Source organism: Mobula hypostoma, chromosome 28 (assembly GCF_963921235.1).
Source record: "Mobula hypostoma chromosome 28, sMobHyp1.1, whole genome shotgun sequence".
NCBI classification, from domain to species: domain Eukaryota; kingdom Metazoa; phylum Chordata; class Chondrichthyes; order Myliobatiformes; family Myliobatidae; genus Mobula; species Mobula hypostoma.
The window spans coordinates 28,771,433-28,797,898 of NC_086124.1; the positions used below are offsets into that span (position 1 = coordinate 28,771,433).

Genomic DNA, 26,466 nt, shown 5'->3' on the forward strand with positions numbered 1-26,466 from the left:
ATCTGGAGCATCTTTTGAGGGTGCGGCTAACTGGGGAGGAAGCAGGGTTAGCTCTCCGGGACAGTCACTCAGCATAAAACAAGCCCTTGAACCCAGTTTCTCCATGCTTTCCCAGCTAGTCCCGTTTGCCCATAGCCCCAGATGTGTGATGGCTTTGCAGAGCATTTGCTTGGATTAGAGGGCATAAGCCATTGGGAGAGGTTGGACAAACTGGTTGTTTTCTCTGGGGGCGGGGGCGAAGAGAGAGAGCCTTAGAAACCTAGAAAATAGGTGCAGGAGTAGGCCCTTCGAGCCTGCACCGCCATTCAGTATGATCATGGCTGATCATCCAACTCAGAACCCTGCACCAGCCTTCTCTCCATACCCCCTGATCCCTTTAGTCACAAGGGCCATATCCAACTCCCTCTTAAATATAGCCAATGAACTGGCCTCAACTGTTTCCTGTGGCAGAGAATTCCACAGATTCACCACTCTCTGTGTGAAGAAGTTTTTCCTAATCTCGGTCCTAAAAGGTTTCCCCTCTATCCTCAAACTGTGACCCCTCGTTCTGGACCTCCCCAACATCGGGAACAATCTTCCCGCATCTAGCCTGTCCAATCCCTTTAGGATCTTATACGTTTCAATCAGATCCCCCCTCAATCTTCTAAATTCCAACGAGTACAAGCCCAGTTCATCCAGTCTTTCTTCATATGAAAGTCCTGCCATCCCAGGAACCAATCTGGTGAACCTTCTTTGTACTCCCTCTATGGCAAGGATGTCTTTCCTCAAAACAGGGGACCAAAACTGCACACAATACTCCAGGTGTGGTCTCACCAAGGCCTTGTATAACTGCAGTAGAATCTCCCTGCTCCTGTACTCGAATCCTTTTGCTGTGAATGCCAGCATACCATTCACCTTTTTCACCGCCTGCTGTACCTGCATGCCCACTTTCAATGACTGGTGTATAATGACACCCAGGACTCGTTGCACTTCCCCTTTTCCTAATTGGCCACCATTCAGATAATAATCTGTTTTCCTGTTCTTGCCACCAAAGTGGATAACCTCAGATTTATCCACATTAAACTGTATCTGCCATGAATTTGCCCCAGTCACCTTAACCTATCCAAGTCACCCTGCATCCTCATCACAGCTAACACTGCCGCCCAGCTTCGTGTCATCCGCAAACTTGGAGATGCTGCATTTAATTCCCTTGTCTAAATCATTTATATTGTAAACAACTGGGGTCCCAGCACTGAGCCTTACGGTACCCCACTAGTCACCGCCTGCCATTCTGAAAAGGTCCCGTTTATTCCCACTTTTTGCTTCCCGTCTGCCAACCAATTCTCCACCCACACCAATACCTTACCCCCAATACCGTGTGCTTTAAGTTTGCACACTAATCTCCTGTGTGGGACCTTGTCAAAAGCCTTTTGAAAATCTAAATATACCACATCCACTGGTTCTCCCCTATCCACTCTACTAGTTACATCCACAAAAAAATTCTGAGATTCGTCAGACATGATTTTCCTTTCACAAATCCATGCTGACTTTGTCCGATGATTTCACCGCTTTCCAAATGTGCTGTTATCACATCTTTGATAACTGACTCCAGCAGTTTCCCCACCACCGACGTTAGGCTAACCGGTCTATAATTCCCTGGTTTCTCTCTCCCTCCTTTTTTAAAAAGTGGGGTGACATTAGCCACCCTCCAATCCTCAGGAACTAGTCCAGAATCTAATGAGTTTTGAAAAGGTTTAGAAGATTATGCAAGGCATAGATGCATGTCCGGTGTGTTTAGTGCCAGAGGTGCAGGGGGTGGGGGTGGAGGTGGAGGGGGTAAAATCTGTGTAGGGCAAGTTTTATTATATGCAGGTATTGGCGGCTGCCTGGAACAGGCTGTCAGGTGCTGGTGACACGAGTGCTGTGTCCAAGAGGCTCTTCGATACAATTGATTGTGGATTTCAGGAAGGGGAAGTTGGGAGAACACTAGTGTCCTCATTGAGGTGGGGGGGCGGGAAGCAGGTACAAGTTCCAGGGTTCCAACATTTCAGAGGATCTCTGCTGGGCCCAACACATTGTTGCAGTCATGAAGAAGGTACTCCAGTCGCTAGCCTTCATCAGGAATATGAGGAGATTTAGCATGTACTGTGCAGAGCATTCTGACAGGTATGGAGACACCAACACAAGATCATAAACTGCAGAGGGTTGTACGTGCAGCCAAGTCCATCGGAGGCACAACCCTCCCCGCTAGTGAAGTGGTTCCTCATGAAGGCAGAATCCATCAAGAACCCTCACCACCACCAGCAAGGAAGTAATTTAATACCTTTATGACATTGAACTGCAAATGTCACACCTGTGATGATGTGCAGACAGTGGAAGGCTATGGACTATGTGTAGGCAAAAGGGACATATTATTGGTTTGGCACAACACCATGAGGCAAAGAGCTGGTACCGGTTCATATCCAACCCCTATTCAAATACATTTTAGATGCTGTAACATCCCCATCATCCTCGTGCAAACATTACACCTCACATGTCTCATGTCTGGTTTTAGAACCCCCTTACCACCTTATCCATACCTCCTGAACATCCAGCCCAGGGTGTCCACCACAAATCTAGAACGACTGGGGCCTGTGCAGTGGTTAGGTTAGGTTTAAATAAACACCTCTAAACCACTAGATGATCACCTCACCCATGGATAATAAAGAGAAAAGAAACGACAAATGAAAAGCAAGTGATATTTATTGAAGTATGGTGCAGGCAAAATATCTTACAAGGTATCTGCATTTACTTGCATCAGAAGGTTGGTTATTGACACTTCCAAAGCACAGTAACATGTCTGTAAGTGATGGTCATCAGGATTGACGTCTTTCATCTTGAAAGATGTTTGAATCTTCACGACGTGGTGGTGGTGGTGTTGAGGTTGACACAACATCTTCAAGAGGTTGCAGCACATCTGTGTGAGCCGAAGTTGACAGCAATGAATTTTTCAAGTGTTGACTTGTCTCGCACTTAGCTATTTTTGTTTCATATATGTCTGTCTTTGATCAGTTCATCTTGCAACACGTGCACATTCATTACAGTAATAAAACTACGATGCTCGAGATCTTGTATCAGTTCACCTGTCCGATCAACATCTTTTGGCTACCTCATCCTCGTTTTCACCCCACAGTCTTTTGGCTCTGGGCTCACAACCATCTGCACAATTTCAATGTCAGTATAATGTTGAACAGTAGGCTCATTATCATCACTACCCATCCACTCTATTATCTGCATCCATCACAGCAGGATTACTTACATCTTCAGCAATTTGTTTTTGCTTTGAAACCCTAGAAAGTCATTTCCAATTTCCTCACCAGGTGCAGACTTGAACATTAAACCCAAACACAATTTATATTATCTATTCTTCAGTTTTGATGCTTCTACTGGCTTCCATAAATCGTCTCTCACACAGTGAGGTAGCAGTTAAATGGTGTAAACATTATTCTTTACCAGGAGTTCTGCTTTTGGATGTGCAGGGCAGCTATCTAAAATCAGCATGATGTTACAGTTTTTGCCCAGTCACTGTGAGCTGTTGCTTCCGGAATAAAGTAACATTCGATCCACTGCAGTGTAATCCACCCCTTTCTGTTGAGCACGGTAAATTACTGGAAACTGCTTCATACCTTTGAAAGTTCTGGGATGAAAAAATTTGCTGACTAACAACCTACAGGTTCCTGCAGGTTTAGAGCAGCCCAACACAGTGGCACAATCAGTATTCCCTTATACAAGGCAGTTTCGGCTGCATTGTAGACCTGCTCACGACTTATATTTTCATCAGAAACTAACTCCATTTAACCTTACGCTGTTGAAATGCTGAAGCTACTCTTCACTGTAATCACACTCAGAATCCAGTCCTAATCCTCCACAAAATAATTTTACCTGATCAGCTCTCCTGACAGTTCTGCATCTTCACTGATGCAAGGTTTAAACCTCTTGATAACTTTATCTAGTCATGAACATCTCCCATCTTTCATTGTTTCCCTCACGCTCATCACTGTTGGCAAAGAATTGGAGCAACTTCTTGTTTCTTTACATCATAAACCGTGGAAGAGTCACATATGCTTTTCACAGAACCTCCACCTTGTCTTCGATAGATAACATATGGTGTTTGCGTTTTACACCAGGGGAAGCATTTTCTTTATTCAACGAGCACAGGTTATAAACAAATGCAGAATAACACAGGAATGGCTTGCTTCTTTTAAAGATGCCACCAGAAAAGTGACCTCACGTTGGCACAGCGCCACAGTAACAGGCTGACAAAAGTTACCTTCGAACCAGCACTGGGACTGGATTACTGATTTGCCAGATTCGAGGTGGTCAACTTACTCCAAACCAGCTAAAAAGTAAATCAAAAACTCATCCCTTCACCCTACACCATGTCGACAGCCCTCCATCTCCCTCATATCCATGACTCTTCGAAGGGTCTAATGTACTTGCCTCCACCAACACCCCAATACCTCTCCCCGAGTAAAAATTCCACTTCGAGCCTATGCCCTCTCACCTTCAATGCCTGCCCTCTGGTATTAGACCATGAGGGGTGGAGTGAAAACAATCCCAGCCTTGTGATGGGTCTTCTTCTTCCACAGAAACCAGCCCTACTAATGCTACCTCACCCCTTGTGCCCGTAACAATGTCCATACTCTGCATTTTCACTTGCTTGTCACAACCTCCAGCACCCTGCTGCTGTGCATTCCAGGCACACACCTTGCCTGGTGCGCATCCTTTTCACTAAAACCCTCTGGTATTGGACACTTCTACTGTGAGGAGTGAAATTATCTCTCCCCGAGTCTTTGCTGCTCGAGTGTGCTCCCCCCCACCCCACCCCATGGTTAGAATATGTGATTTATACCCTTACTCCAAATCTCCCAGAGGAAACGACATGCAGGGAGAACACTTTAATCGTGGACCCCCTCGGTCAGTCCCCACCATAGTTCTGCTCCCAGAATTGGATGGGGAGAGGGGAGAACCAGCAGCCGGGGTTCCTGTCAGTCAATGGCTCGATGCTCGAGAGATTCAGCGACAAGTTCTCACATGGAGGTAGTGTCTCACAGCTCCCGGTGCAGACCCTCGATGAACTGCTGGTAGTATCGCTCTGAAACACAGAAGAGGGGGGAGTGAGAGGCAAGGCTGAGGGAAGTGGGGGGGAGTGCCGTGCTCACGGAGGGGAGCGAGCTGGTGATGAGGAGGGAGCCCCATACTGGGGCAACACCATTGTGCACAGCTCCAACTCTGAGGTGACTATCCTCAGTTGAGGATGGGGGGTGGGCGAGAATGTGCTCGGTGATGGAGTGCACTCATTGTTCTGCCGCTGTGACTGCCCCCACCCCCATCTAAGCCCCTCAGTGGGAGGCGTCCACTTCCCCGAGCAACTCAATATTAACCCTAACCCCAACCCCCTCGCCTCGCGCTCACCTCCATCAGCATCAACCACTCCGTGCCGAATGAGGAAGTCCAGGGCCACCAGGGCACAATTGGGTTTGAACTCCGGGCCCACAATGGCCTCTCTCACCTGGGGAGGGAACAGATTGAGAGAAGGCAAGGTCATGGCGGGGTGAGGGAACAAGCACTATTTCCTGTCCAGCACTTGTACCACATAACCTGGGCTCCTGCTGGCACTGGCATGCTCTCCACAACCCCTACGACACAGGCGACCTCCGGAACATTTAAAGCCTCCCCTTCCCATGCCGGAGTCAGCCAAAGAGCCATCAAAACTTCCATACACCATGCTACTCCCCTGTTCCCTGCACTCCCTTTCAACTCACCCAGGACCACAAGACAAAATTAGGCCTTTCTGCTCCACCATTCCATCATGTCTAACATACTATCCCCCTCAACCCCATTCTCCTGCCATCTCACCATAACCTTTGACACCCCGACTAAACAAGAACCTGTCAACAACCACTTTAAATATACCCAATGTCCTGACCTCCACAGCCGTCTGTGGCCATGAATTGCACAGATCCGTCAACCTGTGGATACAGAAATTCCTCCTCTGCTCCATTCTGAAGGGATGTCCCTCCGTTCTGAGGCTGTACCCTCTGGTCCTAGATTCCCCCAGCAGAGGAAACATCCTGTCCATGTCCACTGTCTAGGCCTTTCAACATTCAATCGGTTTCAATGAGATCATTTCTTCTGAACTCCAGCGAGTACAAACCCAGGGTCAAACACTCCTCATGTGTTGGGCCCCTTCATTCCCACAATCATTCTGTTAGCACACCATTTCTCCCTTCCCATCCCCTATAAACTCAGCGAGGGCCTGTTCGCTATGAACCTTACCAAGATCACTTTCTTGTCTCCTGGATCCTCACTTACTGTTCAACTGTGAACATTGTTTAAATAACTGAACGCAAAGTATTATGAGGAGGTTATACACCCCAGGGCTGTGTGCCGAGCCCACTGCTCACACATGACCGACTGCACAGCCAAACACCCGTGAAATCACATTGTCAAGGTCACCGATGACTCAGCACGGGTGCAGCTCATCACCAGTAACCATAAGACTCCCTACAGGGAGGAGGTGATCTCTTCCCCAATATCAAGAGAAGGAGATGGTTATCATCTTCGGGAGAACTCACACTCAGCACAGCAGGGGAAACTGTGAGCACAAGTGCACATCTCGTGGTCCGAGAACACATTCCACACAATCGGGAAAGCTCGCCAACACCTCTACTTTCTGAGAGGAGGCTGAGGAGAGCTGGACTCTGCACGTCTATACTCACCCACTCTACAGATGCACGGAGGGGGAGCCTCATACGGAAAACGCACTGCCGTGGGTGGGCGGCAAGGCTCTTGGACAGGTAGTCAAACTGCCCAATGCCTCTGTGGCACCTGCCTGCCCGCACACAGTACATACAGAAAGGATCCCTCCCGCCCTGCTCATGGACCGTCTGTCTCACTCCCATCAGGGAGGATGCCACGTAGCATCCACGCCAGGACCACCAGATTCAAAAACAGTTTGTGTCCCGTCCTTTGTGTTTTTTTTGCGCTGTATCAGATCAGGAGTAACTATTCTTTTGTTCTCTTTTACATTTGAATCCTGGAAATGACATTTTAAAAAATATTGAATCTCGAAAAAAAAACAAGCAGACTAGGATTTTAAAATTTTCTAGCAAGGCAAACTGCCAATGATTAGTTTGGTTAAAGCACAAGGTCCAAGTGTGTTTTGCAGCATCTGAAATATGCAGCAAACATTGTCAGATCTTTTCCCAAAATCCCCAGTCTGACAGAATGCAGATTGAAGCCAATGTTTTTTTCCTTTCTTTTCAAATCTTTATTATCCAAAATTAACAAGAGTACATCGAAGTAAGCAACACTTACAATGTCTCAAGAAAGAAAAAACATTTTAAAGATTGAAAAAATTTGGTTATTAAAAAAAACCCTACTAAGCAAGAAAAAGTGGGGGGGAAAAAACCCCATTGTACAACCCCGGTGTCATGCGTCAAACAAAAAGCTTCTAAAGATAAACATCAAACCGCCAGCAAGAAAAAAAATGTACCAAAAATTTACAATTAGATCGTGGAGGAAATCTATCGATTAACTCAAATGATAGTGAAGAGCAAATGAACCCCATCTTTTCTCAAAATCAAACGTAGATTCAAAGGTTCAACTTCTAATTTTCTCCAAACTAAGACATAGCATCACGAGAGAACCATTGTGACAAAGTGGGAGCTGATGTTATCCCTTTACTCTGTACAGAACATGTACGGCATAATTAAGGATCTAAGAATATGCATGATATTTACGCAGACAGGTAGAGAGCATCTCGTTTCCCTGCGGTAGGGGGGCCAAAGACGGGAGGGAAGAGGTTTAAGGCAGCAGCCCAGCTCAGCTCCTTCAGGCAACTTTTGCGTGTGTATGAGCTTCTGTAGCTGCTGCGAGTTCAAATCTGTCAACAGTGCAATCTTCTTTGCTAGCCGCTATCCCATCTTTCATGCCAGGTATTACTACTTCCCCCAGGTCCCCCTGAGAAGATGCCCTGGCCGATAAAGGTCAAGGTGAAGGAGGTTTGATGGAGACCTGAGGGGTGAGTGTTTCACACAGGGGGTGGGTGATGCCGGCAGAATCAGACACAATCACAACATTTAAAGGGGAGCAGAAGTTGTGGGAAAGCAAGGGTTAACAACATCCAGGCAAGGGTAGTTTATAGACAGACAGCCCAGGCAAGGAAGGGTTTTGTAGGGCATAGCCACCCTTTGAGCACCAGGGGTCTGGAGACCAGATTACAGTCACAGGAGGATTCAAGCACAACACATCATCAAAGGGATAATTACTAACTTCAAAGCATCGTAGGTTCCAGATATTTTTTTAACACCCGTGTTGTAAACAACGATTGATCTAATTCTAGCAAGTAAGGAATCTAATTATTTAGCACCTTTACCAGCCACAACCCCTGACAACCATGGGACAATTCACAATTACCTATAAACAAACAACCTGGCGAGTCGTTGAACTGTGGGAGGAAACCCACAGAGTCCACAGGGAGGACGTACAGATAGGGGACACCGGGACTGAACTCCAAAGCCCCCAGCTGTAAGATCACCCTAACGTACACAGTTTACCAACTGGTCAACAACACCTGTAACCGACAGCCAATACTGTACAAAAATGGAATTTCTCTGCTCAGTATTCAGAACAGTGTGGGTGACAGGGGACATGTGTGCACGAGTAAAGGAATGAGTGAGTTTTCAGAGTCCAGTTCACCAGAGATTTGAGTAGACAAGGTACAGAGGATATAGTCCTGATGCGGCCAAGTGGAATTGGGGGGAGAGGCGGGCAACACAAAATACTGGAGGAACTCAGTGGGTTGGAGGAAAATTTATAGTTGACATTTCAGGTCGAGACCCTTCATAAGGACTGAAAGGAGGGGAGGTAGCCAGTGTATTTCAAAAAAATCATAAAATACAAGAGCAGAATTAGGCCATTTGGCCCATCCAGTCCACTCCATTTCATGACTGATTCATTCCCCTCTCAGTCGCAATCTCCTGCCTTTTCCCCGTATCCCTTCATGTTCTGACGAATCAAGAATCTATCAAACTCTGCCTTAAATATACTGAGTGAATTGGCCTCTCCAGCCACCTGAGGCAATGAAATTCCACAGATTCACCACTAGCTAGCTAAAGTAATTCCAACTTGCCTCCATTCTACATGGACATCCCTCTATTCTGAGGCTGCGCTCTCTGGTCCTAGACTCCCCACCATAGAAACATCCTCTCCACATCCACCCTGTCAAGGCCCTTCACTACTCAACAGGTTTCAATAACTCTGGTGAATACAAACCCCGAGTGCTCTTCACGACAAGCCATTCAATCCTGGAATCATTTTCCTGAACCTCCTTTGACCCCTCTCCAACGTCAGCACATCCTTTCCAAGACAATGGCTCACGGGATGGATCGGAGTGAGGGAGTGGGAAGAGTAAAGGCTGATTTATACTTGTGCGTCAAACGGACGCCATAACCTACGCAAGTGGCCTACGCGCATTGTCAGCATTTATACTTGTGCGTTGGTGTGTCTGCGTCGCTCTGCAGTTCGGGTACGTCACGCATGTGCACACACCTGCCTGTGCAGGGCTTCATGGTCACGGTAGTCTTTCTCCGGGTAAACAAGTTTAAAGCGAGCATCTTTTTTTTGTAAAAGCGAAATGTGTCCTCCATAATTTCGGGGGTCTGTAAAGCTTTACGGAAAGCATTGCAGCCAGAGTTCCTTCCCTGCCCTTCAGTCGCCCAATGGGAAGCTATTGCAGCGTAGGAGGAAATGCGATGCTACCAAGCGGATCAATCACAGTTGTTGCGGTCTGCATCACCGCGAGGTGTAGTTACATTTTGGGAGAGGTGCGTGTCAGGCTACAGCGTAGGGATCCGCGTAGGCACTGCGTAGGGTTCGCGGCGACGCCGTACTTGACGCACAAGTATAAATCAGCCTTAAGGATCAAGCAAGAAGCTTGAGAGGTGATGGGTGAAAGTGACAAAGAGTGGACCACGGAATAAAGGTGAAGAGTGTAGATGGGAAAGGTCAGCATGAACATGTTGGGCTGAAGGGCCTGCGTCTGTGCTGGACATCTCTGGATCCCAGTGTTTGGACTGGTAGGAATACATCCCTAGAGTCATCGACTCGACCGTGTGCCACTCAAATCGGTCACCACTGATCTGCAGTCATTTACCTGTTTCACTCTTCAGTCTCTCCACCATCGCCTTAAGAATATTTACAAACCCTCCTTTTACCCCCGAGTTCCAAAGCCCTGAAGTTACCTGTCGACAATTTAGATTCTAAACAAGGACCTCTAGTTCCCAACCTTCCACATGGTTGGTTCCCCACAGTAGGCTCATGGAGGAAGTCGGGAGACACGGGGCTCAGGGAAACCTGGCTGGGTAGATTCAGAACAGAGGGTGGTTGTAGGAGGAGTGTATTCTGCCTGGAGAGCAGTGATCAGTGGAGTTCCGCAGGGATCTGTTCCGGGTCCCCTGCTCTTTGTGATTTTTATAAATGACTTGAATGAGGAAATGGAACGGTGGGTTAATAAGTTTGCAGATGACATGAAGGTGGGAGTTGTGGATAGTGCAGATGGGGCACTTATAGGACACAGAATGGGCTGAGAAGCGGCTGATCAGTTCAAAGAAGAAAAGTGTGAAGTGATTCACTTTGGAAGGTCGAAACGGAAGGCAGGGTACAGAGTTAATGGCAGGATTCTCAGCAGTGTGGAGGAACAGAGGGATCTTGGGGTCCACATCCACAGACCCCTCAAAGCTGCCGGGCAAGTTGAGAGGGTGCTTAGGAAGGTGCGTTGGCCTTCATTAGTCAGGGAATTGAGTTCAAGAGCTGAGGTAATGTTGTACTTATATAAAACCCTGGTTAGACCACACTTGCTCTGACTTCTCATCTTTCTTTTCCAGTCCTGATGAAGGGTCTCGGCCCGAAACGCCGCTCAGACTTCTGATGGCTATTTCTGTTCCTTACCGTATCTACATGTTTCTACAGCTCTGAGGTCATGTTGACTGGCTGGCAAGTTACCCTCGTACACTTACTGAACAGGGGGTACCACATTTGCAGTTTCCTCTGCTCCATCCCCTCTCGACCTGACAAGGACTGTAAGATTTCTGCCTACCTCGCCCCGCTTCCCTCAGTGATCCTGGATGCGTTCCATCCAGTGGTTTGGTTACGTTTACGACTCCGTTTCTGGTGCCCTGTTTCACAAAGTGAAAGTCACAATGTACGAGGGGTGATTGATAAGTTCGTGGCCTGGGGTAGGAGTCAATTTTATAAAACCTAGCACATTTATTTTTTGACATAGTCCCCTCCTACATGTACGCACTTAGTCCAGCGGTCGTGGAGCATACGGTTCCCTTCTTTGTAGAAGTGGTCCACAGCAGGGCCTAGGGTAGAAACATAGAAAATAGGTGCAGGAGTAGGCCATTCGGCCCTTCGAGCCTGCACCACCATTCAGTATGATCATGGCTGATCATCCAACTCTGAACCCTGTACCTGCCTTCCCTCCATATCCCCTGATCCCTTTAGCCACAAGGGCCATATCTAACTCCCTCTTAAATATGGCCAATGAACTGGCCTCAACTGTTTCCTGTGGCAGAGAATTCCACAGATTCACCATTCCTGTGTGAAGAAGTTTTTCCTCATCTCGGTCCTAAAAGGCTTCCCCTTTATCCTCAAACTGTGACCCCTCGTTCTGGGCTTCCCCAACATCGGGAACAATCTTCCTGCATTGAGGCTGTCCGATCCCTTTAGAATTTTATACGTTTCAATCAGATCCCCCCTCAATCTTCTAAATTCCAACGAGTATAAGCCTAGTCGATCCAGTCTTTCATCATATGAAAGCGTTTTGGATCTCCAGGTGGTCCACCGCAGGGGTGATTGTTAAGTTCATACCCAAGGTAGAAGGGTATGAGTTATACAGCTCTCGTTACACGCACGTGCAATTCAACTCTTTGAGTGATAATGCAGAAAGTTTGAAGTTAATAACTCATCTCCTTCTACTTTAGGCCACAAACTTATCAATCACCCCTGCTGTGGACCACTTCTGGAGGTCCAAGACACCAACTTCTACAAAGAAGGGATCCGTATGCTCCACGACCGCTGGACTAAGTGTGTAAATGTAGGAAAAATAAATGTGCTTAGGTTTTCTAAAATTGACTCCTTCTACCTTAGGCCACAAACTTATCAATCACCCCTCGTATTATGTCACCTTGAGATTTGTTTTTGTGCAGGCGTTTACCAAAAAATAAAGAAGTACGACAGAATTTACAAAAAAAATTAAACACAAAGCAAGACTGGCAAACAACCAATGTGGATAAGAAGACAGACTGTCTTCACCGAAGGAGGTGTGAGGTGATCCTTCCCTCCGCTAGCCTGCAGGTCACCCTTGGGCAAGGTGTAGCACCTGCTTAGTCCCCAATCAGGGTCACGTGAACCCATGGGAACAGGCGGTGGATGCTCGTACGAGCGGCCGGTGCAGATCACAAGTCCTGGTGATGCGACCACTGACGCCAGGCAGACAATCTCTGAACAGTATTGATAATGGCTGGGTGGTCACCTGTCTTGTAAAGACCCTGTCCAGAAGAAGGCAACGGCAAACCACTTCAGTAGAAAAGTTTGCCAAGAACAATCATGGTCCTGGAAAGACCATGATCGCCCACATCATGCGGCATGGCACATAATGATAATGATGATGTTATTAGTAAAGAAAGCATTCATTATGCTGGTAATGAATTGGGAGACTCTCTGCAGGATTCCCTCAGGTTTAATTTGCAGGTTGAGTCAGTGGTGACGAAAGCAAATGTAATGTTAACATTCATTTAAAGAGGACGAGAACATAAAAGCAAGGATGTAATGTTGAGATTTTGTAAAGCACTGGTGAGGCCTCACTTGGATAGTCGTGAGCAGTTTAGGGCCCCTCATCTAAAAAGAGGGTGTGCTGATGTTGGAGAGGGCTCTAAGGAGGTTCACGAAAATGATTCTGGTGTCGAATAGCTTGTCATATGAAGTGTTTGATGACTCTGGGGCTGTACTCACTGGAATTCGGAAGAATGAAGTATTCAGTGGAGTATTAAGTTCAGTTCTGGTTACCTCATTATAGGAAGGATGTGGAAGCTTTGGAGAGGGTGCAGAGATTTACCAGGATGCTGCTGGATTAGACAGCATGTCTTATGAGGATAGGATGAGCGAGTTAGGGCTCTTCTCTTTGGAATTGAGGGTGAGAGGTGTACAAGATGATAAGAGACACAGATTGAGTGGACAGCCAGGGCAGAATGGCTAATATAACAGGACGTAAAATGATTAGAGGAAAGTTTAAAAGTGATGGGATGTCGGAGGTAGCTTCTCCCCCCCCCCCCCCCCCACACACAGAGACAAAAACACACATGGAGTGGTGAGGTGGTGGTACAAGCAGATCCTTTAGGGATACTTAAGAAACTCTTGGGCACGGAGTGAAAGAAAAACAGAGAGCTATGCGGGACTGATCTGGGAGTAGTTTAAAATGCTAGCACGTCACAGGCCCAAGGGTCTGTACTGCGCAGTTCTACGTTCGAGGAAACCCTCCCATCCGCTGTTTCTAAATCCAGTAAATCTGTAAACAGCTGTCCCTTGCACACTGGTCAGATGCCCAAGCTGGTGCGTTCTTTCATTGATTCTGTTATGGGTTTACTGTGAATGCCCACAAGTAAACAAACCTCAGGGTTGTACGTAGTGACACGTGTGTACTTTGATAATAAATTTACTTTCGACCTTGCTGTCAATGTTTTAACATCCTTCCATACACAAGCAGCACGATAACATCTATTGTTTTACAACACTGAATCACAGTGGATATAATTTGGCTTTTTTTGACACTGATCAGCAGAAAAAGAAAACAGAAATGAAAACAGATCTCTACAAAAATGGCCTAAATTAATTAAAACACAAAATAATTAATTGCACAAGTATTCACCCCCTTAAATATGACACACCAAATCATCACTGGTGCAGCCAATTGGTTTTAGAAGTCATATAATTATAGTTAGATGGCGATCACCGTGTGTAGACAAGGTATTTCAATTGATTGTAGTTAAAAAAAAACACCTGTATCTGGAAGGTCCAACTGCTGGTGAGCCAGTATCCGGGCAAAAACTACACTATGAAGACAAAAGAACACTCCAACCAACTCTGCAAAAAGGTTATTGAAAAGCACAAATCAGGAGATGGATACAGGAAAATTTCCAACTAACTGAACATCCCTTGGAGCACAGTTAAGTCAATCATCAAGAAATGGAGAGAATATGGCACAACTGTAAATCTGCCCAGAGCAGGCCGTCCTCAGAAACTGAGTGTCCGTGCAAGAAGGGGACGAGTGAGGGAGGTCACCAAGGGACCTGTGACAACTCTGGAGGAGTTCCAAGCTTCAGTGGCTGAGATGGAAGAGAGTGAGCATACAATCATTGCCCGGGTGCTTCACCAGTCACAGCTTTATGAGAGAGTGGCAAAGAGAAAGCCACTGTTGAAACAAATTTGTGTGAAATCTTGGCTAGAGTTTGCCAGGAGGCACGTGGGTGACTCTGAAATCAACTGGAAGAAGGCTCTACGGTCCAATGAAACAAAAATTGAGCTTTTTGGCCAACAGACTAAACACTATGTTTGGCGTAAGCAGATCATCGAAAACACACCATCCCTATCGTGAAGCAAGGTGGTGGCTGCATCATGTGGGGATGCTTCACTGCAGCAGGCCCTGGAGTTGAATATTGACTCGAAGGGGGTGAGTAATTATGTAATCAATTATTCAGTGTTTCATAATTGTAATAAATTTAGACCAAATTGTAGAAATTTGTTTTCACTCTAACACGAGTCATTTCTGTTTATCAGTGTCAAAACAGCAAAATTAAATCCACTGTGATTCAACGTTGTAAAACAATAAAACATGAAAACTTTAAATACCTTTTATAGGCATTGTATGGACTGAGTTTGTCCGCCATTTCTGTCCCTCATTACCCTCTCCAGCATCACTTTCATGGTCTGATATGTACTCTCACCTCTCTTTTACTTTTTGTATAGCTGAAAAAAAAATTGTGTCCTCTTTTACATTATTGGCTAGCTTACCTTCATATTTCCTTTCTTGCACAAGATGAGCAAGATGAATAACAACAGACAAATAACCAGCCAATATGCTGGACAAGTGCAGCTATTGGTATCTTCTGTTGGTTTCTAAAAGCTTCCCACTAATTTTGGTATATCTCTTGTTTTTATACTGTCATTGACTTCCCTTGACAGCCACGGTTGCCTCATCCTCCCTTTAGAATACTTCACCCCTGGGATGTACCTTTCCTGTGCCCCCCCCAGAACCTGTCACTGCTGTTCTGCCGTCATCCCTGCTAATGTTCCCTTCCAGTCAACTTTGGCCAGCTCCTCTCTCATTCCTCCGAAATTCCCTTTACTGCACTGTAGTACTGACACATCTGACTTCACCTTCTCCCTCTCAAACTGCAGAGTGAAATATATATTACAACTACTGTCTCCTAAGGATTCCTTTACCTTAAGCTCCCTAATCAAATCTGGGTCGTTACATAACATCCAATCCAGAATTGCCGTACCCCTAGTGTGCTCAATCACAAGTTGCTCTAAAAAAAAATCTTAGAAACAAAGAAAAATTACAGCACAATACAGGCCTTTTGGCCCACAATGTTGTGCTGAACATGTACTTACTTTAGAAATTACCTAGGGTTACCCATAGCCCTCTATTTTCTAAGCTCCATGTACCTATCCAGGAGTCTCTGAAAAGACCCCGTAGTATCCGACACCACCACCATTGCCAGTAGCCCATTCCACACACTCACCAGTCTTTGCGTAAAAAAACTTACCCCTGACATCTCCTCTGTACCTACTTCCAAGCAGCGAAAAACTGTGCCCTCTCATGCTAGCCATTTCAGCCCCGGGAAGAAGCCTCTGACTATCGACACGATCAATGCCTCTAATCATCTTATACACCTCTATCAGGTCACTTCTCACCCTCCGTCGCTCCAAGGAGAAAAGGCCAAGTTCACTCAACCCATTCCCGTAAGGCATGCTCCCCAATCCAGGCAACATCTTCGTAAATCTCCTCTGCACCCTTTCTATAGTTTCCATATTATTCCTGTAGTGAGGTGACCAGAACTGTGCACAGTACTCCAAGTGGGGTCTGACCAGCGTCCTATATAGCTGTAACATTACCTCTCATCTCTTAAACTCAATCCCACGGTTGTTGAAGGCCAGTGCACCGGATGCCTTTTTAACCACAGAGTCAACCTGTGCAGCAGCTTTGAGTGTCCTATGGACTCGGACCCCAAGATCCCTCTGATCCTCCACACTGCCAAGAGTCTTACCATTAATACTATATTCTGCCATCATATTTGACCGACCAAAATGAACCACTTCACACTTATCTGGGTTGAACTCCATCTGCCACTTCTCAGCCCAGTTTTGCATCCTATCTATGTCCTGTTGTAACTTCTGACAGCCCTCCACACTATCCACAACACCCCCAACCTTTGTGTCATCAGCAAATTCACTAACCCATCCCTCCACTTCCTCATCCAGGTCATTTATAAAAATCACGAGAGAAGGAGTCCAAAACAGATCCCTGAGGCACACCACTGGTCACCGGCCTCCATGCAGAATATGACCTGTCTACAACCACTCTTTGCCTTCTGTGGGCAAGCCAATTCTGGATCCACAAAGCAATGTCCCCTTGGATCCCATGCCTCCTTACTTTCTCAATAAGCCTTGCATGGGATACCTTATCAAATGCCTTGCTGAAATCCATGTACACTACATCTACGGCTCTACCTTCATCAATGTGTTTAGTCACATCCTCAAAAAATTCAACCAGGCTCATAAGGCACGACCTGCCTTTGACAAAACCATGCTGACTATTCCTAATCATATTATACCTCTCCAAATGTTCATAAATCCTGCCTCTCAGTATCTTCTCCATCAACTGACTAACCACTGAAGTAAGATTCACTGACCTACAATTTCCTGGGCTATCCCTACTCCCTTTCTTGAATAAGGGAACAACATCTGCAACCCTCCAAAACCTCCCCCGTCCCCATTGATGATGCAAAGATCATCGTCAGAGGCTCAGCAATCTCCTCCCTCGCTTCCCACAGTAGCCTGGGGTACATCTCAACCGGTCCTGGAGACTTATCCAACTTGATGCTTTCCAAAATCTCCAGCACATTCTCTTTCCTAATGTCTATATGCTCAAGATTCTCAATCCGTTGTAATTCATCCCTACAATCGCCAAGATCCTATTCCATAGTGAATGCTGAAGCAAAGTATTCATTAAGTATCTCCACTATCTCCTCCGGTTCCATACACACTTTTCCACTGACACACTTGATTGGTCCTATTCTCTCACGTCTTATCCTCTTGCTCTTCACGTACTTGTAGAATGCCTTGGGGTTTTCCTTAATCCTGTTTGCCAAAGCCTTCTCATGGCCCCTTCTGGTTCTCCTAATTTCATTCTTTAGCTCCTTCCTGCTAGCCTTATAATCTTCTAGATCTCTATCATTACCTGTTTTTTTCAATGTTTTCGCAAGCTTTTCTTCTTGACTAGATTTTCAACAGCCCTTGTACACCATGGTTCCTGTACCCTACCATCCTTTCTGTCTCATTGGAACGTACATATGCAGAACTCCATGCAAATATCCCCTGAACATTTGCCACATTTCTTCTGTACATTTCCCGGAGAACATCTGTTTCCAATTTATGCTTCCAAGTTCCTGCCTGATAGCCTCATATTTCCCCTTACTGCAATTAAATGTTTCCCTAACTTGTCTGTTCCCACCCCTCTCCAATGCTATGGTAAAGGAGGTAGAATTGTGATCACTATCTGCAAAATGCTCTCCCACTGAGAGATCTGACCCCTGACTAGGTTCAGTTCCCAATACCAGATCAAGTATAGCCTCTCCTCTTGTAGGCTTATCTACATATTGTGTCAGAAAACCTCCTGAACGCATCTAACAAACTCCATCCCATCTAAACCCCTTGCTCTAGGGAGATGCCAATCAATAATTGGGAAATTAAAATCTCCCATTATGACAACCCTGTTATTATTACACCTTTCCAGAATCTGTCTCCCTATCTGCTCCTCAATGTCCCTGTTACTGTTGGGTGGTCTATAAAAAACACCCAGTAGAGTTATTGACCCCTTCCTATTTCTAACCTCCACCCACAGAAACTCAGTCGCCAATCCCTCCATGACTTCCTCCTTTTCTGCAGCCATGACACTATCTCTGATCAGCAGTGCCACACCCCCACCTCTTTTGCCTCCCTCCCTGACCTTTCTGAAACATCTAAAACCTGGCACTCTAAGTAACCATTCCTGCCCCTGAGCCATCCAAGTCTCTGTAATGGCCACAACATCATAGCTTCAAGTACTGATCCACGCTCTAAGCTCATCCGCTTTGTTCATGATGCTTCTTGCATTAAAATAGGCACATCTCAAACCATCGGTCTGAGCGTATCCCTTCTCTATCACCTGCCTATCCTCCCTCTCGCACTGTCTCCAAGCTTTCTCTATTTGTGAGCCAACAGCCCCTTCCTCCGTCTCTTCAGTTCCGTTCCCATCCCCCAGCAATCCTAGTTTAAACTCTGCCCAACAGCCTTAGCAAACCTTCCTGCCAGGATATTTGTCCCGTGATTCAATTGCAACCCATCCTTTTCGTACAGGTCACGCCTGCCCCAAAAGAGGTCCTAATGATCCACACATCTGAATCCCTGCCCCCTGCTCCAATCCCTCAGCCAAGCGTTTATCCCCACCTCACTCTATTCCTATACTCATTGTCGCAATGTCTTGTAGGCATTCTACAAATTCCCCCTCTTGGGGAACCAGCACCAACCTGATTGTCCCAATCTACCTGTATATTGAAATCCCCCATGACTATCATAGCATTTGCCCTTTTGACATGCATTTTCTACCTCCCATTGTAATGTGGGACAATCCTGGCTACTGTTTGGAGGCCTGTATACAACTTCCATCATGATCTTGATACACTTGCAGTTTCTTAACTCTACCCAAAGGAATTCTGGATCTTCTGAACACGTCATCTCTAAGGATTTGATTTAATCTTTTTTCTAAACCAACAGAGCGAAGCCACACCCTCTGCCTAACTGCCTGACCTTTCCATACAATGTGTATCCTGGGATGTTAAGCTCCCAACTACGACCCTCTTTCAGAGATGCCTGCCAATTTTTAACTGCTTATTCTGTACACTGCGTGCATTCAGATATAACACCTCCAGTCCTGTCTTCGTCACCCTTTTCGATTTTGTCCCGTTACACTTGAACCCATCCCACTGACTGCAATTTTGCCCCATCATCTGCCTGTCCTTCCTCAGTCTCTCGTCACACTGCCTCAGCCCTGCCTGTCTATCCCCCTGCCGAATTAGTTTCAACCCTTCCCAACAGCTCCAGCAAACCGGCTCGCAGGACCTTATTCTCAGGACTTCAGGAGAATGAGGGGAGATCTCAGGAGCAGAATTAGAATCTTAGGGAGGTATACTGAACTATGAAGGGTTAGGGTGAATGTAGACAGACCTCCTCCCCCCTCGGGTTGGGTGAGACTAGAACTAGAGGTTTTAGATTTAAGGCGAAAGGTGAAATGTTTAAGGGAAACTTCACTCAGAGGGTGGCAAGAGCGTGGAATGAGCTGCCAGTGGAAATGGTGGATGCAAGGTCAATGGGAACAGAAATTTGGATCGGTGTACGGATGGGAAGGGAGGGGGACTCTCATTGAAGTCTACCGAATATTGGAAGGCCAGGATAGGCTGGACATGGAGAGTTTGTTTCCAACAATGAGGGACTCTAGGACCAGAGGGCAGAGACTTAGAATAGAGGAACCCTTAGCTAGAGGGTGGCGTTTCTGTGGAATTTGTTGCCACAGATGGCTGGGGGATTCACAGAAATTGATAGATTCTTGATTGGTAAGAGGTCTAAGGTTATGGGGAGAAGGCAGGAGAATGGGATGAAGGAAAAAAATGAATGGGGGACATTGGGAGTATGGTGCTGAGAGAGAATTACAACCCCACTTACTTGCTCCAGAGGCCAGAGGTAGAATTCCAGCATCTCTCCGTCTTCCACCTGCGGCACCAAGTCTGCAGGGACCTCCAGGTCGTAGACAAACTGGCACTCGGGAAAGATGCCACGCGCATCTTCGTAGGTGTAACTGCGGTCCGAAAGAGAGGGAGAAACCATGGGTGGGAGGTGGCTCGCCCGAGACCCATGCCTCGCGGTTGCAACCCCAGATCTCGGTGACTGTAGACCTGGGTTTCAGAATTTCCTTCTGAATGTCTCTACCCCCATCTCGCCCTATCCGGTTGCGCCCGGCTTGGTACGGCAACTGCTCTGCCCGAGACGGCAAGAGGCCGCAGAAAGTCATAGACACGAGTTTCTGCAGACGCTGGAAATCCAAAGCAGCACACACAAAACGCTGAAGAAACTCAGCAGGCCAGGAAGCACCTGGGAGGGGAATAAACAGTCGACGTTTCGGCCCGAGACCCTTCATCAGGGCTTCAGAGGGCGTGGACGTAGCTCAGCACATCACGGAAACCAGCCTCCCCTCCATGGACTTCCCGCTGCCTCAGTAAAGCAAAGATCCTGGACATTCCACTTCCTCTCCCCCAGGTCTGAAAGCACGTCCCACCAGGCTGAAGGACAGCTTCTACCCCGCTGTTATCGGACCATTGAACGGTTCCCTAGTACAATAAGATGGACTCTCGGCATCGTGACCGACCTCGTTATGATCCCTGCAGCTTATTGTCTGCCTGCACTTTCTCTGTAAGCGTTACACTTTATTCTGCATTGGTATTGTTTCACCTTGATCTACCTCAATGCTCTGCGTAATGATCTGATCTGCATGAAAGAGGAGCTTTTCACTGTATTTCCATACAACCATATAACCATTACAGCATGGAAACAGGCCATCTCGGCCCTTCTAGTCCATGTCGAACTCTTATTCTCACCTAGTCCCACCGGCCTGCACTCAGCCCATAACCCTCCATTCCTTTCCTGTCCATATAGCTATCCAATTTAACTTTAAACGACAACATCGAACCACCCTCAACCACTTCTGCTGGAAGCTCGTTCCACACAACTACCACTCTCTGAGTGAAGAAGTTCCCCCTCATGTTACCCCTAAACTTTTGCCCTTTAACTCTCAACTCATGTCCTCTTGTTTGAATCTCCCCCACTCTCAATGGAAAAAGCCTATCCACGTCAAGTCTATCAATACCCCTCATAATTTTAAACACCTCTATCAAGTCTCCCCTCAACCTTCTACGCTCCAAAGAATAAAGACCCAACTTGTTCAACCTTTCTCTGTAACTTAGGTGATGAAACCCAGGTAACATTTTAGTAAACCTTCTCTGTACTCTCTCAATTTTATTGACATCTTTCCTATAATTCGGTGACCAGAACTGTATACAATACTCCAAATTTGGCCTTACCAATGCCTTGTACAATTTTAACATTACATCCCAACTCCTACACTCAGTGCTCTGATTTATAAAGACCAGCATAGCAAAAGCTTTCTTCACCATCCTATCCACGAGATTCCACGTTCAGGGAACTATGCACCATTATTCCTAGATCCCTCTGTTCTACTGCATTCTTCAATCTATGTCCTATTTTGATTAGTCCCAAAATGTAGCACCTCACATTTATCAGCATTAAACTCCATCTGCCATCTTTCAGCCCACTCTTCTAACTGGCCTAAATCTCGCTGCAAGCTTTGAAAATCTGCTTCATTATCCACAACACCACCTATCTTCAGTACATGTGACAATATTAAACCAATTCCAGTTCCCCCTCAACACATCTAGGGGGCTGAATGACCTGGCCACCCCCCCCCAAAAACCCCAGGGAAGGGAGCCAATGAAGCAGGCCTTACCTGACACTGCCGACCGCTCTGGCCCTGCGGGCGACGCACTCCGGGATGGATGCCTCCTCTGCGCACTCCTTCACCAGGGTCTCCTTCACACCCAAGCCAGCCGCTAGTCCGCCCGCTGCCTGCCCGGGACGGAGAGGTCAGTCTGAGGAGTCGGCGGGGGGAGACAGATGCTGCGAACGCCCGGCGGGGACAAGGCTGACGGGACAACCCGAGACTGCCCGGAGTGACCCCAGTGGCCTGGACGCACGGATGCAGTGGTAGATGACCCCGCACCCAGGCGGGGCAGAGCGATGGACAACCGGTGAGTCTGGGTCCTGCTTCTGGGGGCAGGGGGCTGCGGGCAGTTGACCGCAAGCAGAATTCGGCCATCAAGTCTGCTGCGTCATTCCTTTGTGGCTGATTTATTATCCGTCTCATTCCCATTGTCCTGCCTTCTCCCCGTAACCTACCAACCCCACTTTAAATATACCCACTGACTTGGCCTCCACAGCCGTCTGTGGCAATGAATTCCACAGATTCACCACCCTCTGGCTAAAAAACCTCATCTCTGCTCTAAAGGGACATCCTTGTACTCCAAGGCTGTGCCCTCTGGTCCTAGACTCCCCCGTGACTGGAAACATCCTCTCCACATCCACTCTATCTTGGCCTTTCAATATTCGATAGGTTTCAATGAGATTCCCCACCCCACAGCCACGAACATTCCCGGGATCATTCTCTCAATCCTTACCAGGTTGTCCAGCATTCCAGGGAAGGTGGGCTTGGAGTGTGCCCGTCTGCCCACCCACATGGCCATCCCTCCGTCCGGCAGGCGGGTGAATCCGTTCACGTGGACACCGTAGGTCTTTATCCCAAACAAACCTGGCGGGATGAGATCGGGTGGAGGGTTCAGGGATTCAGGCTCACTCCCACCCCTCCCTGCACAGTTCGCGCACCACGTCATCACGCCAGACGGGCTGGCATGCACACAGGGCACCTGTCCGCACACAGGCGCAGGCCTGCTCTCACTCTTACACACACACACACACACACCCTGACTGCACGTGAACACAGACACAGGGGAGGGACACATTACATGGGATAGGGGTCGGTGGGAGAGACACAGAGGAGACACACTCTCCCCCACCCCACCCCCCCAGCATGTCAAAGACTCACTGGCTGCCGACCGCTCCAGCTGCAGAAGAGGTAGGTCACAGAACCTGGGCATCACATCGTAACTCTGCCAAAGCACAGAGACAGGGGTGTTAGAGAGTGGGGGGTGTTCCCCCCCTTCCACCCAATCGGAGTGCCTACCCCTCCTACGGCACTCCCTCCTCAATGCCCCTCCCACAGCCCTATCTCCCCGTCCACCACCTTGGAGTTGTGGACAGTGGAGAAGGTTGTCATAGTTTACAACGGGACACCGACAGGATGCGGAGATGGGCAGAGTGGTGGCAAATGCAGTTTAACCCGGTATAGTCTGACGTGATTCACTTCGGAAGGTCGAATTTGATGGCAGAATACCGGGTTAATGGCAGGATTCTTAGCAGTGTGGAGGGATCTTGGGGGTCAAGTCAATGTTACAGCACAAGTTGATTGAGTGGTTAAGGAGGTGTGTGGTGTTGGGGTGTGGTGGGGGTTGTATTGAAGAGCCATGAGGTAACGTTGCAGCTCTATAAAACCCTGGTTACACCACACTTGCAGAATTGTGTCCAGTTCGGGTCACCTCATTACAGGAAGGATGTGGAAGTTTTAGAGAGGGTGCAGAGATTTACCAGGATGCTCACGAAAAAAGGTTGAACGAGCTGGGGCAAAGGACGATGAGAGGCGACTTGATAGAGGCAGAGATGGTGGATAGCCAGAGATTTGTCCCAGGGTGTGGTTGGTGAAACAAAAGTGGATATTAATGGATTTTAAGTCCTGCTGAAGGTTTTCCCCCATAGATGCTGCCTGGCGTGCTGAGTTCCTCCAGCACTTGGATATAATTTTAAGGTGTTGGAAGAAAGTGTGGGGCAGGGGATCTCAGAGATTGTTTTTTTTTACAGAGAGTATTGAATGTCTGAAATGTGCTGGCAGGGGTGGTGGTAGAGGCAGATACATTAGGACCATTTAAGAAAGTATTAGGCAGATGGATGATAGAAAACTGGAGGGCTATGTGGGAGGGGAGGGGAGGCTTAGATTGATCGTGGGCACCACCATGTGGGCCGTAGGGCCAGTACTGTACTACATCTGATGTAAACCTCAACACGCCCAGCAAGGGTGTCCGGGAGTCCATCTGACCGACTGCCTCACCTCGTCTCTCCACCCGCGGAGGCAGCCGAAGAGCTGCAGGTGCCTCCAGTGGTCGAGGACGCGGCGGAGGGCGCGGGACCGCTCTTCGTAGGTGGAGAGCCCGGCGCACAGCTCCACCGGCCCCAGCTCGCCGGGGGACAGCCGGAAGACGTCGGGGTAGTCGGCGAGGTGAGCGGCGACGCGGGGCTGTACCATTCCGACCTGCTGGCCTGCCACATACAAGGGTCTGCAGGAGCTCCTGGAGGACCCTGCGGTGGGGAGGGAGGTAAATGACAAGGCTGGGGGAGTACTGGTGTCACATTCCCCTCCCCTCCCCCCCACGGTACAGTGCTCCCTCACCATCCCCTCGCTCCCTCACTGTCCTCTCCCCTCCCTTGCCACCCCCACCTCACTCTGGCGGCGCTCCCTCATTGCTACCTCGCATCCCTCCTGCGGCAATAAATTATCTCCGCACCCCCGCCGCCACGCAGTGCTCCCTCACTGCCTCTCCCCATCCCTTGCCGCCCGCACCTCACTCTGGCGGCGCTCCCTCATTGCCACCTCGCATCCCTCGTGCGGCGATCCCTCTATCCCCCCCCACCGCCGCCGCGCAGTGCTCCCTCACTGCCACCACACCTCCCTCCCTCCCGTGGGCACAGCGCTGTCTCGCCGTCACCCTCCCGCTTTCCCCTCACCGCCCCACCCGCCCGCGGCGCTCCCTCACCGTCGGCCTCCAGCGGTGCTCCCTCGCTGCCACCCAACGTCCCGCGCCGCACCCCTCCCCGCTTTCTCTCCCCCCCTCCCCACAGCACACCCACCCACCCACCGGCACGGAGCTCCCTCACCGCCTTCTCCCGCAGCGTGGCGCTCCCTCACCCAGGAGTCCCAACACCCCGCGCAAAAGAAGTTCTGCTGCTGCGACCTTTAAACCCTCTTATTTTTGCAACAATTACAGGTAGGGGCTAAGAGATCAACATTGCATCAGGGCTGGGGCAGGAGGGGCGACAAAATGCACAACCCTGCGAGTGGAATGAATTCATCCTCTTCAGGAGCTGGAGCACCGCCGCCGACCAAGATCCGCCCCCCGCCATCTCTTCCAACTCGACTCCTCACCGTCCCGGCCGGTTCCGCGCCACCATCGCGCATGCGTATCTAACCGGCTCAGGCGGGAGACCATCACCGCGCATGCGTAACCAACCGGCTCTGGTGGGAAATCACCACTGCACATGCGTAACCAACTGGCTCAGTGGAAAACCACCACCGCGCACGCGCAGGAAGCCGGCTCCGGGAAACTTACCATTACTCACGCGCAACCAGCCTAAAAGACTACATTTCCCAGCATCCATCGCCCCCTCCCGTTCCCGGACATTGTCCCGGGCGTATGCGTGGCTTGGAGAACACTGGCTGGAAATTAGAAACTGGGGGTTGTATTACAGATTTCTCTCCGTCCTCCACCTTCCTCAGAGAAAGGCTGTCGTGGTCAAAGAAAAAGGACCAGAGACCCCTCTACATTCCCCGAATCTTAACATCCAGAAACTACCCCTATCCCGATGTGATTGACCAACCAAGCCTCTGAGGAGAGAATTCTGGAGATTCCCCACCCTCTGAGGGAAGGGATTATCTACCACCTCCACTCTGACACTTCATCCCGAAACTGTGACCTCTAATCCTAGCCTCCCGCATCCACCCCGTCTAGTATTTTGACCCCTGTTGGGGAACACACGCTCCCTAAATCCACCCTGTCTAGGGTTTCGCCCCTTGTTGGGGAACACACTCTTCCCGCATCTTCCCTGTTTAGAGACACTGACTAGGGTTTCAACAAGATCTCCTCTTCTTCAAAAGACCAGACAGGTCTCCCATCATCAGCAAGCCATTCCTGGAACCTGTGTGGTAAACCTTGGCTCGTCTCCTCTGTGGCAAGTCTTTTCATAGTGCTCCTGGTGTGCTTTCCCCAAATAGCAATTATGTCAACCAAGATGGTCCCCACATACCTCCCCAGTTCTGTTACCCACTCCGGCCCCTATACACCTCACCATCTCTGTGACCCGCTCCCTCCCCTACAACCCTCCCTGACTCTTCAGAACCTACGTGCCACCTCACTCGGAGATCCCCTCTGAACCCCTCAGTCTTCTACTCTCTCTGTCATCCCCTATACCCAGCCTCTAGTTCATCCCCTGATTCACGTCCCCCCATCCCCCAAGCTCTGGAAATCCCTTCTAAACTGCTTACTGTGTCAGTCTCTCATCCTTCGATTTGAAGGTCTTTCCCTCTCATCCCCACTGAGTGAGTTGCTCTCAACT

At 48.4% G+C, this 26,466-nt stretch overlaps 2 protein-coding genes across 6 annotated transcripts in view; one reads left to right on the forward strand and one right to left on the reverse strand.

The window, feature by feature from the left end:
• LOC134339001 (RNA-binding protein 10-like) overlaps positions 1-12,067 on the forward strand; it is a 71,530-nt gene extending 59,463 nt beyond the window's left edge. Inside the window, exons 27-28 of one of the 2 annotated variants that reach the window (XR_010016323.1) lie at positions 7,978-8,044; positions 10,908-12,067. The gene's annotated coding sequence lies outside the window, so the exon portion shown is untranslated. The remainder of the gene's footprint in view (positions 1-7,977; positions 8,045-10,907) is intronic. The other variant, XR_010016324.1, reaches the window with a different exon arrangement.
• On the reverse strand, positions 2,673-25,447 carry tpk2 (thiamin pyrophosphokinase 2). Of its 4 annotated transcripts, none has more exons than XR_010016327.1 (9): positions 25,120-25,241; positions 24,188-24,435; positions 23,072-23,135; positions 22,647-22,777; positions 21,920-22,038; positions 20,065-20,197; positions 5,434-5,530; positions 4,877-5,113; positions 2,673-2,935 (listed from the first exon to the last, which is right to left on the reverse strand). XR_010016327.1 is itself a non-coding variant. In XM_063035234.1 (9 exons), the coding sequence occupies exons 1-8, from the start codon at positions 25,255-25,257 to the stop codon at positions 5,067-5,069; spliced, it is 912 nt and encodes a 303-aa protein (XP_062891304.1). In that variant the 5' UTR covers positions 25,258-25,447; the 3' UTR covers positions 2,676-2,935; positions 5,053-5,066. The 4 variants fall into 4 exon arrangements, 1 of the variants encoding a protein (XP_062891304.1); XR_010016326.1 differs by having other exon boundaries at positions 2,675-2,935; positions 4,871-5,113; positions 25,185-25,445; XM_063035234.1 differs by having other exon boundaries at positions 2,676-2,935; positions 5,053-5,113; positions 25,185-25,447.
• Between the last annotated feature and the right edge of the window lie 1,019 nt (positions 25,448-26,466).